Below are 13,917 nucleotides of genomic sequence, written 5' to 3' on the forward strand. Positions count from 1 at the left end.
TTCCATATGAAATTTGTTTTCTTATACAATTTTGTTTTCTAAAAAAATTCTCGCTAAAAGAGTTTTGTTTCTAAGGCGCAAAACAAATCAAGTTTTTCCCCCATAAATAAATAACAGCCGATATCCCAAAAGCGCAAAAGGTAGAAGCGAGACGTTAATCCACAGAGAACCATCTAGAAGTGAAGCGTGGTCGTCACGGTGACGCTGAACCCGCCTGGAGGTAGTTTAATCTTCAGAGGTTCAGACTTCTTTCACTTTCAAGACAGAACAAGTTTGAGGAGACTTCAGAGTTCAGAAGATCCCCGTGGTCGAGAAGACATGATTTATTTAAAGTGGCGTTCAGGGTCTCAGGACGGAGGCGTGAAAGACGAGAGGTCAAAGGTCACTCGAGTAACAGCTGAATATACGTGTGTTAGAAGAAAAAAAGGTCTCTGAACATTATACTGCAGTACTTTAGTCCAATACAAAATCTGGTTAGAAACACAGTGCTCTGGGTTTGTGTTCAGGTGTAGTTCCCTTGGCGTCCTGTAGAGGGCGCCAGAGCCCCTGCGGATCGGCCAGAGCTTTTAGGGTCTTATGCTGCGGCACATGAATCTAATACATACTACACTGTGACCTCTTTCATGACAATGGTATTCAATCCCGTCGAAGCAGGATACATATATATATGTATAACAGAATCATGCATGGTCTGTCTCGGTGTGATGACGTCACGCGTTACGTCACGGCTCCCCTCAGACCCTGCAGCACGTTACCTGTTCACTGGAACCTTCTCTTCTCAGGACTTGTGTGTGTTTATTTTATTTCTAAACATCTCTGCTGTTTAGAAACACTTTAAATCCGCGAGCCATTGAAATGTCTTCTTCTTCTTCGTGTTATTTAATAGCGGGCGGCACCTGTCGTTAATGGCGCTCTACCGCCACCTAGCGGGCTGGTTCATCCTGCGTAAATACAAATAACCAAAGCCTCTTTACCGACTAATGTTTACAGGAACTATTACTATCTACTAAAGTAAAAATAAGTATTTTACTCCTCTATGAATGCATTGGTCTTAATTATTAATCTTACAAAATAAATCTCAATCAATGTGATGTGCCTGTGTATACATTATTATTATTATTATTATTATTAATAATAATATTAATAATGTAAAGTATAAATAACGTAATAAATACTAATAACTTAATTCAACTTAAATAACTTAATAATAATGATAATAAGTTAAACAAATAAGCCTCGTAAATAACATAATTATAATAATAATATTATTATTAATAATAATAAGTAAAAATAAATAAATTAATAAGTAAAAATAACTTAACTGAACTTAAATTACTTCATATTAACAATAATATTAAGAAAAAACAACATTTTTTAAAAGTTTCCGAGTAAAAATGTCCTCCTTAAAACAACTTTTAATCAAAAGCCTTCAGCCCTTATTTTTTTAATACATTTTCATATTCTTGATATATTTGAGCTTTTAAGGGTGGGGCCGATGTTAGGATGCTATTAAAACAATTATAAACTAAATCTCAGCAAAAGATGAAAAAGTACACGAGATTACGAGGCATGACATTTGTTTTTATACAGAGCATAAACACACTTCATGGAGACGCACACACACACGAACACACACACAAACACACACACAAGGAAGTATTTGATGACGTCACCTTTGAGAAAACAAAGAGGAGCCTTTCTTTCCTTTTTTACACTTAAATAAATTATGAATATCAATATTAGTTGCAGCTCTGTGACATATAAATGCAATTACATTTTAAAGAGCCCCCATCACACACGCTTTTAACAAACTGCCAATGTCTTGTGAATACTTGAGGAGTGACTCTCATATATATATAATTTTGAATTATAAAAAAACAAATAAGTAATCTTTAATAACAATAGATAACCACAAAGAAATAAGAATAAAATGTAATATGATTATCTGATTTATTTTAGATTTTTGTTCATAAAATGTAAGAAAACACTTTGAATCTGTAGACTATTGCCTAATAGTCGTATTATTGCCTGATATACTTATTATTGCCTAATAGTCTTATTATTGACATCTTTATGATGATATCCTGTAAGCCTAAATAAGTTTCTTTATTATTTTTTAACAAAGCTTAAATGCTATTTCACAAGTTAAAAAAGTGCCCCAGTGTTTGTTTAAGTGCCCCTGGGTTTCAGTGCCTGGGGGAATAACTGCCCCTAAAGAAGGTGTACATGTCCTTCCCTGTTTTCACTCTTCTGACGTTCTTTCCTGTTTAATGAACAGATTATCAACACTGGCTGAACTCATAAAGACAATTTACAAAGCAATAAAACACAGGTGGTAATAACTGCTATTTGCTCCCTGCAAATAAATCAAACTAACTCCCTCGGTTGCTTCTCTGGATGTGATGAATAACCGGCCGTGCATCGAGTTGTTAAAGCTCCTGCAGAGCGAGAGTGACCCTGCAGCATTAAATCCATGTCAGGAGAAACATAAGCCCCAAATCTCTTTAATACAGCAGCCATGAGGAAAGTGCTGAGCTCTTTACCCGCAGCTCAGCAACACCAAGGCAGTGTCTCCAGCATATTAATACCTCAGGATGCATTTAAACACATTTATTACATTTTAAAAATGTATATTAATAATTTAATACATGTATTTTTTTATATATCACCTCTTAAGCAATGACGGCAAATACTTGGTTGGCGGTTTGTGAGATGTTCGGCTTTTTTTTGGTCACGCGTGACCGGAAATTCAACTTTATTTGAGTTGTTCAGAGAGAAAAAAGCAAAGTGAAGACATCCCTGTGAGGTTTGGAGGATTTATGAATATATATATATATATATGTAAAACAATTATTTTAGATATATTATTTTATACATATATATATTAAATAACATATATATATATATAAAACAATTATTTTATATATATTATTTAATATATATACAGTGTATATAACAATTATTGAATAAATATTATTATATATATATCAAACTATTATTTAACATATATTATTTAATATATATATACATATATTAAATAATTATTTTAACAACGTAAAGCATCAAGAAAATAATAAAATACATAATAATTCATAATTATATTAAAACCACCCAACGTTTTGAATTCAGATAACGCCTGATATTCTAACTTACTGTTACGCATTTAATTTCAGGATTTTGAGTTTACAGGTCATGAAATACATAAACATTAATGCACCGCCTTCGCTTGCTTCGTTCTCTTCTGGTTTATCGTGACACTAACGCTCATATTCAAATCGACACGTGAGCAAAACCAGCAGCTACCAAACCGCTCGAGGGCCCGTGCGCCCGCACCTCACAAAAAGAGGAATTCTTGTACCGCCGCAGAACGGGAGCGCGGCGGTAACCTTAATATCTTGATGAGCGATCAGTTCAGTTTGCAGTGGTGGCTGGATTAGATATTAACCGTGGCCTAAATCACTTTGTGCTGACGGGATTGGAAAGTGATAATTCCCGAAGGTGCGCCTCTTTAAAAGCCGGACCGCGGCCACCCGGCTCCATCTGTAGCAAGGTCCGTCTCCATCACTCTCCGGAAGCAGCCAGAAGAGCAAAAGAAAAGCACCGCGACCGGGCTGACCGCCACCGCAAAGCAGCAACCATGAACGGCACCGAGGGACCTTTTTTCTATGTTCCGATGGTAAACACCAGCGGCATCGTCCGGAGTCCCTATGAATACCCGCAGTACTACCTTGTCAACCCGGCGGCCTACGCCGCCCTGGGCGCCTACATGTTCCTGCTCATCCTCGTGGGCTTCCCGGTCAACTTCCTCACGCTGTACGTCACCCTGGAACACAAGAAGCTGCGGACCCCTCTAAACTACATCCTGCTGAACCTGGCGGTGGCCAACCTCTTCATGGTGCTGGGCGGCTTCACCACGACGATGTACACCTCAATGCACGGCTACTTCGTGCTCGGGCGCCTCGGGTGCAACCTGGAAGCATTCTTCGCCACCCTGGGCGGTGAGATCGCCCTCTGGTCGCTGGTCGTCCTCGCCATCGAGAGGTGGATCGTCGTCTGCAAGCCCATCAGCAACTTCCGCTTCACCGAGGACCACGCCATCATGGGCCTGGGCTTCTGCTGGGCCATGGCGTTGGCGTGCGCCGTGCCCCCCCTGGTGGGCTGGTCTCGCTACATCCCCGAGGGCATGCAGTGCTCGTGCGGTATCGACTACTACACGCGCGCCGAGGGCTTCAACAACGAGTCCTTCGTCATCTACATGTTCACATGCCACTTCCTCGGCCCGCTGTCCGTCATCTTCTTCTGCTACGGACGCCTGCTCTGCGCCGTCAAGGAGGCCGCCGCCGCCCAGCAGGAGTCCGAGACCACCCAGAGGGCCGAGAGGGAGGTCAGCCGCATGGTCGTGCTCATGGTCGTCGGCTTCCTGGTGTGCTGGCTGCCCTACGCCAGCGTGGCCTGGTACATCTTCTGCAACCAGGGGTCCGCGTTCGGACCGGTCTTCATGACCATCCCGTCCTTCTTCGCCAAGAGTTCCGCCATCTACAACCCGTTGATCTACATCTGCATGAACAAGCAGTTCCGCCACTGCATGGCCACCACCTTGTGCTGCGGGAAGAACCCCTTCGAGGAGGAGGACGCGGCGTCCTCCGCGAAGACCGAGGTTTCCACCAGCTCCGTGTCTCCCGCATAAGAGGCGGCCGTCGGACGCCACACCGCTCCACCGATCCAGAGAAGACTTCCGCTCCCCCCGGGAAACGACTGAAGGCTAACGTCTACAGAAAGAACTTTTTGTATTTTTACAAACCTAAAGACAGTTACAGGATTCCATTACAGAGTTGTTCCTGTATGTACAGAATATCCACGGGAAAAAGTAAAAAAGTAAATCTTTTACAGTTGGATCCTATATGATACTGGCTTATTTTTGAATGTAGAGGCATGTAATCAAAGCAACGTAAAATAAACGCACTTTGCAAATGACTCATCCTGTTTATGTTTTACTTACAATTTGGGGGGCAGAGATCATGTAGTATTTAATCTAATGAATGAATGAGAATTACTTATTCATAACGCACTCATGTCTCGAGTACGTTTCTACAGACTCTTAGAACAAGGAATACTTGCTGCTAATCTCATTTCAACCGCAGGTCACTTTGGGTTTAAAACGTGTCCTACCTGAGAGATTATGAGATTATTAATCAGGGATAATAACACTGACTCTATCTGATGATGAATATTAATCCCATTAGTTAAAGGTCAACGCTGACAAAAGGATGTATCAAGAGACGCGACGATGGAAAGCTATAAATAAATATATATATATATAAATGAAGCCGTGGTCAAAGGTAGTCAATAACACTTTACTTTCTTCAGCATTTAAATATTAAATTAAGGGTTTATGATGTTTGTTTGTTTTGCCTATGAATGCTAAACAGGGGGACAAATATATAATAAATTATATTAATACCTAAATAGCAGTACAGAGACGGTTTATGACACGCTTTAATGTAGCCTGGAGGCTCTTTGATTGGCTCTCGCCATGGCGATGGTGGGCCAGAAGGCTGTGAGCTAACAGCGCTAACGGTTCAAACTACGGCTAACGTGAGATATATAATATATTATATTAATACCTAAATAGCAGTACAGAGTCTTGTAGTTGCAATACACCAATGTAGTAATACTAGAGCAGCTTAGGGGGGAAATAACAACTTTTACAAATAAATCAAACTCGCTGCTTTAATGCATTTCTAAAACAGAAAAAGTCACGCTCGAAAAGTTGTATTTGAGTTATTTGGAGAATATCGGACGGATGTCAACCGTATGATTATTGTTATTTTGCTTACACACACACACACACACGAAGTCTTTAAATTAACCGTATTTTCGAGTAAATGTTTCCCCGTTAGAGATGCTGAGCGTTGCCGTGGTGATGCGTAGCGCCCTATGACGCACCGTCGCCCATCCTACGGACCTTTCTCTCTATTGCCGTGTCGCCGTGGTGGATTGTGCGACTCATCGTGCGGTCGTTGGTCAACGTAACACAAGTCTCTGAAGCTGCTATAGTGATACCAACAAAAAGAAGACTTCTTTCATTTTTATTTTTTAAACCCGACTGAACTACCGAGGCCTCCCCGGAGACAGCCGTGCAGGAATATGAAGTCCTTTTTTTAAAATGTCTTTTTATTTGTATGGAAAACTTTATTTGATAATAAAAATAGCATTCACAGACTTCTTTCGATAGCTACATATACATCGTAATCCATCTCAAGGAAAGAAGCTGGATAAGTCCACATCTACTTGTACTTAGACTAATGTTATGTATAGCTTCATGGGTCAAATAAAGCTATGAACAATGTAGTATTTATATATGCATAGTTTTATCAAAAAGATTGGCCCATATACATGTACTGCTCGTCTCCACACAGAAGACGGCGTGGCGTCCGGAGCGCGTACCAGAAATGATGCTTGAAGAACACGGACCGCATACGAGTGCTTTATAACACAAAGGCAGGCTAACCATCGGGATTCAAACCATCAAACTGCTTTCTGATTGGCCGAATGCAGTCTTTTTCATTTGTAAAATGTCTCTACATACCTGATCCAGAGTAAATCATCAGGTCCGTTTCATGAGATATAAACACCATCATCAACATTTCTCATAAATTTCTCTTTTGTACAAGAAAAAGGCAACATCGGGCTCCTAATCGTTTACATTGGAAAACCCCCCAAAAAAAATCATCTTTACAGGTGATGGCCAAGAGGTAAACGTAATACAGTTACCATGGCGACGACAGTGACCCAACACTAAGCGTTTCCTTGTGGGTTTAACCCCCCGGTGTGTTTGAGTTCTTTTAATGAAACGTAAAATGGAGAACACGCACCGTGAAGCAGCATCAGACTCAGTGGCTCAGCGTGGCAGGTTGGTGGCGACCTCCGTGTACCGGGGACTCTTCTTCATCATCATCATCATCATCATCATCATCTTCAGGGCCAACAGTCACCGTGCACTCCTCTCAGAGACAGTGGTTCAACTACACATGTACACATGCATCTTGCACAGGGATAATTTACACTTTATTTTGGGGGGGGGGGTATTTGAAATATCTTCATTTTACTTTTAGTTGGCAGCCTTAACGCTGGTAGCGTGGGATAATGCCGACTCGTCGAACTTTCAATAACTCTAAATCTACTGGAAAAATATTTTGGCCTTCCTAAGTCCAGAATATTTAAATAATAATAATAAAACACTTCCCCCCCCCCCCCCCAAATAAAGGAGGGAAATAATAACCGCCGTTGCAAATTCTTCTCTTTTTTTCTGGATTTTCCGTTGGTGGTTTGTGAGCGTATTCGTGGTCGTCGAGGGTGCTGCACAAAGTGAGGGTGCAGCGGACTTCCCCGGGTGCAGGGTTTGCTCGTCTTCCTCGAGTCTTCGAGGGATGAAGCTCGCTCAACATATGTGCCGAATCGAGGGACTTTAAAAAAATTAAAAATAGTGAGCCAATGCAACAAAAAGTCATATATTATTTATATAATTCTCGCTCTACTTCCCCCCCACCAGATGTTGTATTTAAGGTTTTCTTGTTGTTGGTCGTGACTCGACTTGTGCTCTCATCGTTTGTTCAGTAAATTCAGGAATGGAACGGACATCTACAAAATAAATAAAAAAACACAGCTGAGAAGACACCACGAGTGGAAGCATCGTTTCATATCTCTTGAGGGGAACACACATATTTAGAGTCAGCGAATGCACCCCCCCCCCCCCCCCCCCAAAATAAAATAAACAATATCACCGATTTCATATGCAGGCACATACAAAACCTTCACGACAGTACGACGACCTCCTGTTCAAAATAACCAGAACGATGACGGAAGGATTGCACTCCTGCTGTTTTATGAATCTCTGGATGGGATCGAGTTGTCAATCAAAAAAAAATCAATCAATCAATAAACCGGTCGATCTAAATAAAGCACGAGAGTTCGTATCCTCCGAAGTCCGATTCCAGTGTATCGTACGGTTGGCCCGGCGACGGGCTCTAGATGCTAAGGTCTTTGGGGCTCTCTTTGAAAGGCCTCCTCTTGGGCTCGGGGAGCTGGTTCGGGCCTCCTGCGTTATTGTTGTGTCCCGCGTTGTTATAGGCGGCGTTGTTATTGTTGTTGTTCTTCACGGCGCCGAAGTAATCCACCAGCCTGGGTGCCGCCGCGTAGTTCGGCTCGTCCCGGCTGTAGCTGCTGTCGGGGGAAGAGTCCCGCTCCACTCGGCACCGCCGCTCCGGAGTCCCGTTAGCCGGGAAGCGTTCCGGAGTCCCGTTAGCCGGGTACCGCTCCGGAGTCCCGTTAGTCGGGTACCGCTCCAGAGTCCCATTAGCCGGGTACCGCTCCGGAGTCCCGTTAGCCGGGTACCGCTCCTCCCTCCTCTCCGGGGAGGAGTCTCTCAGGAGGTTGCCGTTCTTCGTGGCTCGGTCGTAGGCCCGGCGGCCCCTGGAGAGGGACAAGGAATCCCCGTTGTTGTTGTTGACGGCGGCGCGCTCGGGGGTCGCGGCCTCCCCGACTCGCCCGGCGGCCCCCGGCGAGTCCTTGAGGAGCTTGCGCTCGTAGAACTTGCGCTCGGGCGTGACGGCGAGGAAGCCGCCGTCATCGCGCTCCCTCTCCGGTGTGCGGTCCCGGTGCGCCCTGCGGTCCATAGACTTGGCCCGCCGGCGGTCGGGAGACGGGGCCCGCTGGCGCGTCGGCGAGCGGTCGAGGGAGCCGCGGCGCCGCCGCCGACACCTCCCGTCCAAGGTGGAGCTGCTGCCCGAGAGCTCCCGCCCCCTGAGCTTCGCGGCGGCGGCGGCGGCCTTCTTCCCCGAGCTGTCTTTCCTCAGAGTCTTCAGGAGTTTGGAGATGCCGCTCTCCGACTCGGACTTCTTGACTTTGCGGCCCCGGCTCTTCTTGTTGCCGCCGTCGTCCGGAGACGGCCGTCGGGTGCTTTGACTGTGATCGTTATTCCAGGTGTGATGATGGTGGGGGTTAAACTGCCGGCCTCGGTAGTCCATCTGATCGGATCCGTCCCCGTCTCGGCCGCGCTCAGCCTCCTCCTGGCGTGATGGTCTGTGAAGGTCTGGTGGGAAGCCGGACTCCAACGAGGTGCGATATCGGCTGTTCGGCGGCAGCGTTCTCACTTCCGGAGTGTTTTGTGGCCCGGGCGTGGCAGGGTGCCCGTCGCTGCTGCCGTCTGCCGGAGAGGAAGAGAGGAAGACGAGAAACTCGTTGAAAACACACCCCGACGAGAGCGCGGCGAAGCGCCGAGGAAACACGCGACGCGACACTTCCCCCGCGCGAGCTCTCGCTCCGACGCGACAGGAAGTGGATGCGGCGGCCGATGGACACCATGCGTACTCTTTCACGTCTAAATGATCTGGAAACACGTTGAAGGGATGAATCTCTTGAACGTGTTTTTTTCCTCCGAGAGGTTCGAGACACGAAGGCGAAGTCGACAGGGGCGAGAGGAGGGGGCGGGGCTTATCGACGGCACGGCAGGCACCTGGGAAATCATTCAGAACAAAATGGTGTGCTCCGTCGGGAAGGAACGGACTCAAAGCAACAACAACAACAACACAAACAGGAGTGTTTGGCTGCCAAATGAGACACATGTTGCCATGGCAGCGGCATGTGAGGCGGCATTCAATTATTCCCAGTAACCAGAATAAAAACGGGGTTCGGCTGGAGGGTTTGTGCGTGTGCGGAAGTTTTAACTCGGGCACGACGAGACACAAAGCATGCATACTGTGTTCAGGTCGGGATGAGCTGGAGGGGGTAAAGAAACTGAAATAACCAAAATAAAAAGATGGCAGGGGGGAGTGGATCGGGGACAGACTGTTGGCTACAAACCGTGGTCTGATTTTGGCCCATTAGGTAGAAACAGGGCTCTCCCATCTTGTCATTCCTCATTGTACCAACAGCGAGATGAGGAGCCATCATCGCTGGAGAGGAGGAGGAGGAGGAAGAGGAAGAGAGGAGAAAACAGATCAAACAGACAAGAGGCTGTTTTACATCTCAATGGAGAGAAGACCCTTGATACAGAGGCACAAATCCATCTGAAAGTGAAATCCTGGTAAAGTAACGCAGAGAAATATATATATATATATATATATATATATATATATATATATATAAATATATATATACTCTACCGTTCAGAAGTTTGGTGTCACCCAGATAATTTGGTGTTTTCCATGAAAACTCACACTTATATTTATCAAATAAATTGCAAAATTAATATAATAATCTAGTGAAGATATTGACAAGGATATAAATAATGATTTGTATTGTAAATATTAATGTTGTTGTGGCTCAAAGGAAGGCCAGTTTTATAGCTTCTCTCACCAGCATGCGCTCACATAAAAAGAGTTTTCAAGGGTTTTCTACCCCTCCGCTAGTCTTCTAAGACGATAACACAATGTACCATCAGAACACTGGAGATGGGCCTCTACACACCTCTGTAGAGACACCAGAGAATAGTAACTTACACATTAACTATGTAGAGAGAGTATTTATGATTCATTTAATAGTATCTTCATTGATAAAAACAGTGCTTTGAAAAATAAGGACATTTCTACGTGACCCCAAACCTTTAAAGCGGTAGTGTAGATATACAGGACTGTCTCAGAAAATTAGAATATTGTGATGAAGTTCTTTATTTTCTGTAATGCAATAAAAAAAACAAAAATGTCATGCATTCTGGATTCATTACAAATCAACTGAAATATTGCAAGCCTTTTATTCTTTTAATATCGCTGATTATGGCTTACAGCTTAAGAAAACTCAAATATCCTATCTCTAAATATTAGAATATCATGAAAAAGTATACTAGTAGGGTATTAAACAAATCACTTGAATTGTCTAATTAACTCGAAACACCTGCAAGGGTTTCCTGAGCCTTGACAAACACTCAGCTGTTATAAATCTTTTTTTTTACTTGGTCTGAGGAAATATTAAAATTTTATGAGATAGGATTTTAGAGTTTTCTTAAGCTGTAAGCCATAATCAGCAATATTAAAAGAATAAAAGGCTTGCAATATTTCAGTTGATTTGTAATGAATCCAGAATGCATGACATTTTTGTTTTTTTAATTGCATTACAGAAAATAAAGAACTTTATCACAATATTCTAATTTTCTGAGACAGTCCTGTATAACGACATGACATGAATAATCCATCATCAGCGTTTCTGTGGCGACCAGCCCTTCAGTGATCAATGATATTTGGACGGCTCGATCTTGAGGATCAGAAAATCCTTTACGGTCGACACGAACATCCTGAAAATCCAAAATGTCCGCCGCTCGCTCACGTACCATATTCAGGTACGGATCCGTCGCCCCGCTTGAGGACGAGCCGCGCCCACCGCCCGCCGTTCTTGATCAGCTCGATGGCCCGCGAGTGCTTCATGTTCTTGGTGGTCTCGCCGTTGATCTCCAGGATCTCATCTCCCACCTGAAGACAAACGACGGCTGTCTTTTTTTTCTATCGAAAGAGAGGCGTCACTAATCCCGCGTTGTTTTTTTTTACGGTTCGCGTACCCTCATCTTGCCGTTTCTGACCGCGGCGCCGTCCTCCGCCAGCCTCAACACGTACAGGTCCATGCTGTACTCCCGTCCTCCCCGCAGGCTGAAGCCGAAGCCTTTGCTGTCGCGCTCCAGGTCCACGGAGTAGAACTCTGCGTCCTGAAGAGAAGAAGAGGTGAAGGTCACAGGGAGGAAAGGTCAACGGTCAACAAGAGGTCAGTCCGAAACTTCAGTGTGCCACGAGAAAAAAAACACGTTACATGTCAACGGCAGTACAACACCTCTTGAAATATGTGAATAATTGATGCCACACGTGCCCCCCCCCCCCAACAGAAGAATGGTCTCTTCCAAAATCGACTTCATTGTCTTTTCCCCGGTGTCACCATGGCAACGTTATGAATAATGCCAACGTCTGAAAAATGAGCCGACTCAGATCTATGTTTTTGGTTTTAGTGTCGGGAAGAAACCGGACAAAGTGTGTGTGTGTGTGTGTGTTTGGGCTATTTGTTGATGAAACACTTCTTCTTCTTCTTCAGTGGTGGAAACGTAGCGACGGGAGTTCCTTACCTGTGCGGTCTGACTGTGCGTGGGCGGAGGGGGAGGAGCTCCTTTTGACTTTGAGTTATTCCTTTGAGCGAGAGAGACAAACTCACATGAATACACACTGAAGAACACAGAAGGACTTTTATTTGATTTCATCTTACTTTATCTGATTGCGACAAACTCACCGTGACTCGGCGGTCTGCTGAGGCGTGTGCGTGGTGGTGATGGTGGCGATCTTCTCCGCATTGGTCAGCAGAGAAGCGTTGGAAGATTCTGCAAAGATACGGAGAGATTAACGGGGAAAAGAAACCCACCCGTTGGCCTCCTCGCTCAAGTCACGTGACCCGGCGCTCGCATTGCGCAACAGACCCGCTGAAGCCCGGAAGAGGCCCAAAAAAGCCTTACCATCACCTGGGATGATCCGGAGCGAGACCGTGTTGCCGGCCTCCTTGATCAGGTTGACGATGTCCGAGTGCGACTTGTTGGTGATGGAGCAGCAGTTCACGGACAGAATCCGGTCGCCCACCTTCAGCTTCCCGCAGCGGTCCGCCGGGCTGCCCTCGATGATGCGCCCGATTTTGTGGGGCATGGCCACGCAAGCGTTTCCAGCTGTCGTGAGGGAAGTGGCGTGAGGGAAGTGGCGTGAGGGAAGTGGTGTAAGGGAAGTGGCATGAGGGAAGTGGCGTGAGGGAAGTGGTGTGAGGGAAGTAGAGTGGTGTGAGGGAAGTGGCGTGAGGGAAGTGGCGTGAGGGAAGTAGAGTGGTGTGAGGGAAGTGGCGTGAGGGAAGTGGCGTGAGGGAAGTAGAGTGGTGTGAGGGAAGTGGCGTGAGGGAAGTGGCGTGAGGGAAGTAGAGTGGTGTGAGGGAAGTGGCGTGAGGGAAGAGGCGTGAGGGAAGTAGAGTGGTGTGAGGGAAGTAGAGTGGCGTGAGGGAAGTAGAGTGGCGTGAGGGAAGTGGCATGAGGAAGTGGCATGAGGGAGGTGGCGTGAGGGAAGTGGCGTGAGGGAAGTGGCGTGAGGGAAGTGGCGTGAGGGAAGTAGAGTGGTGTGAGGGAAGTAGAGTGGCGTGAGGGAGGTGGCATGAGGGAAGTGGCGTGAGGGAAGTGGCGTGAGGGAAGTAGAGTGGTGTGAGGGAGGTGGCATGAGGGAAGTGGCATGAGGGAAGTGGTGTGAGGGAAGTAGAGTGGTGTGAGGGAAGTGGCGTGAGGGAAGTAGAGTGGTGTGAGGGAAGTAGAGTGGCGTGAGGGAAGTGGCATGAGGGAAGTGGCGTGAGGGAGGTGGCATGAGGGAAGTGGCGTGAGGGAAGTGGCGTGAGGGAAGTGGAGGGAAGTGGCGTGAGGGAAGTAGAGTGGTGTGAGGGAAGTGGCATGAGGGAAGTGGCGTGAGGGAAGTGGCGTGAGGGAAGTAGAGTGGTGTGAGGGAAGTGGCGTGAGGGAAGTAGAGTGGTGTGAGGGAGGTGGCATGAGGGAAGTGGCATGAGGGAAGTGGTGTGAGGGAAGTGGCGTGAGGGAAGTGGCGTGAGGGAAGTGGCGTGAGGGAAGTAGAGTGGTGTGAGGGAGGTGGCATGAGGGAAGTGGCATGAGGGAAGTGGCGTGAGGGAAGTGGCGTGAGGGAGGTGGCATGAGGGAAGTAGAGTGAGGGAGGTGGCATGAGGGAAGTGGCGTGAGGGAAGTGGCGTGAGGGAAGTGGCGTGAGGGAAGTGGAATGAGGGAAGTGGTGTGAGGGAAGTGGCGTGAGGGAAGTGGCGTGAGGAGGTGGAGTGAGGAAGTGGTGTGAGGGAAGTGGCGTGAGGGAGGTGGCGTGAGGGAAGTGGCGTGAGGGAAGTGGCATGAGGGAAGTGGCA

At 46.2% G+C, this 13,917-nt stretch overlaps 3 protein-coding genes across 3 annotated transcripts in view; 1 reads left to right on the forward strand and 2 right to left on the reverse strand.

Moving 5' to 3' along the window:
- LOC130199890 (prickle-like protein 2) overlaps positions 1-843 on the reverse strand; it is a 66,324-nt gene extending 65,481 nt beyond the window's left edge. The window contains exon 1 of the mRNA XM_056423731.1: positions 756-843. The gene's annotated coding sequence lies outside the window, so the exon portion shown is untranslated. The remainder of the gene's footprint in view (positions 1-755) is intronic.
- Positions 844-3,546: 2,703 nt separating this feature from the next.
- Positions 3,547-4,974, forward strand: LOC130199898 (rhodopsin). The gene has a single exon (XM_056423746.1). The coding sequence runs from the start codon at positions 3,638-3,640 to the stop codon at positions 4,685-4,687; it is 1,050 nt and encodes a 349-aa protein (XP_056279721.1). The 5' UTR covers positions 3,547-3,637; the 3' UTR covers positions 4,688-4,974.
- LOC130199905 (membrane-associated guanylate kinase, WW and PDZ domain-containing protein 1-like) overlaps positions 4,783-13,917 on the reverse strand; it is a 57,996-nt gene continuing 48,861 nt past the window's right edge. The window contains 6 exon segments of the mRNA XM_056423757.1: positions 4,783-9,205; positions 11,324-11,462; positions 11,549-11,692; positions 12,101-12,161; positions 12,262-12,349; positions 12,482-12,685. Of these exon segments, the coding sequence (XP_056279732.1) occupies positions 8,028-9,205; positions 11,324-11,462; positions 11,549-11,692; positions 12,101-12,161; positions 12,262-12,349; positions 12,482-12,685 (1,814 nt within the window). The 3' untranslated portion in view covers positions 4,783-8,027.

Source organism: Pseudoliparis swirei, chromosome 9 (assembly GCF_029220125.1).
Source record: "Pseudoliparis swirei isolate HS2019 ecotype Mariana Trench chromosome 9, NWPU_hadal_v1, whole genome shotgun sequence".
NCBI classification, from domain to species: Eukaryota; Metazoa; Chordata; class Actinopteri; order Perciformes; family Liparidae; genus Pseudoliparis; species Pseudoliparis swirei.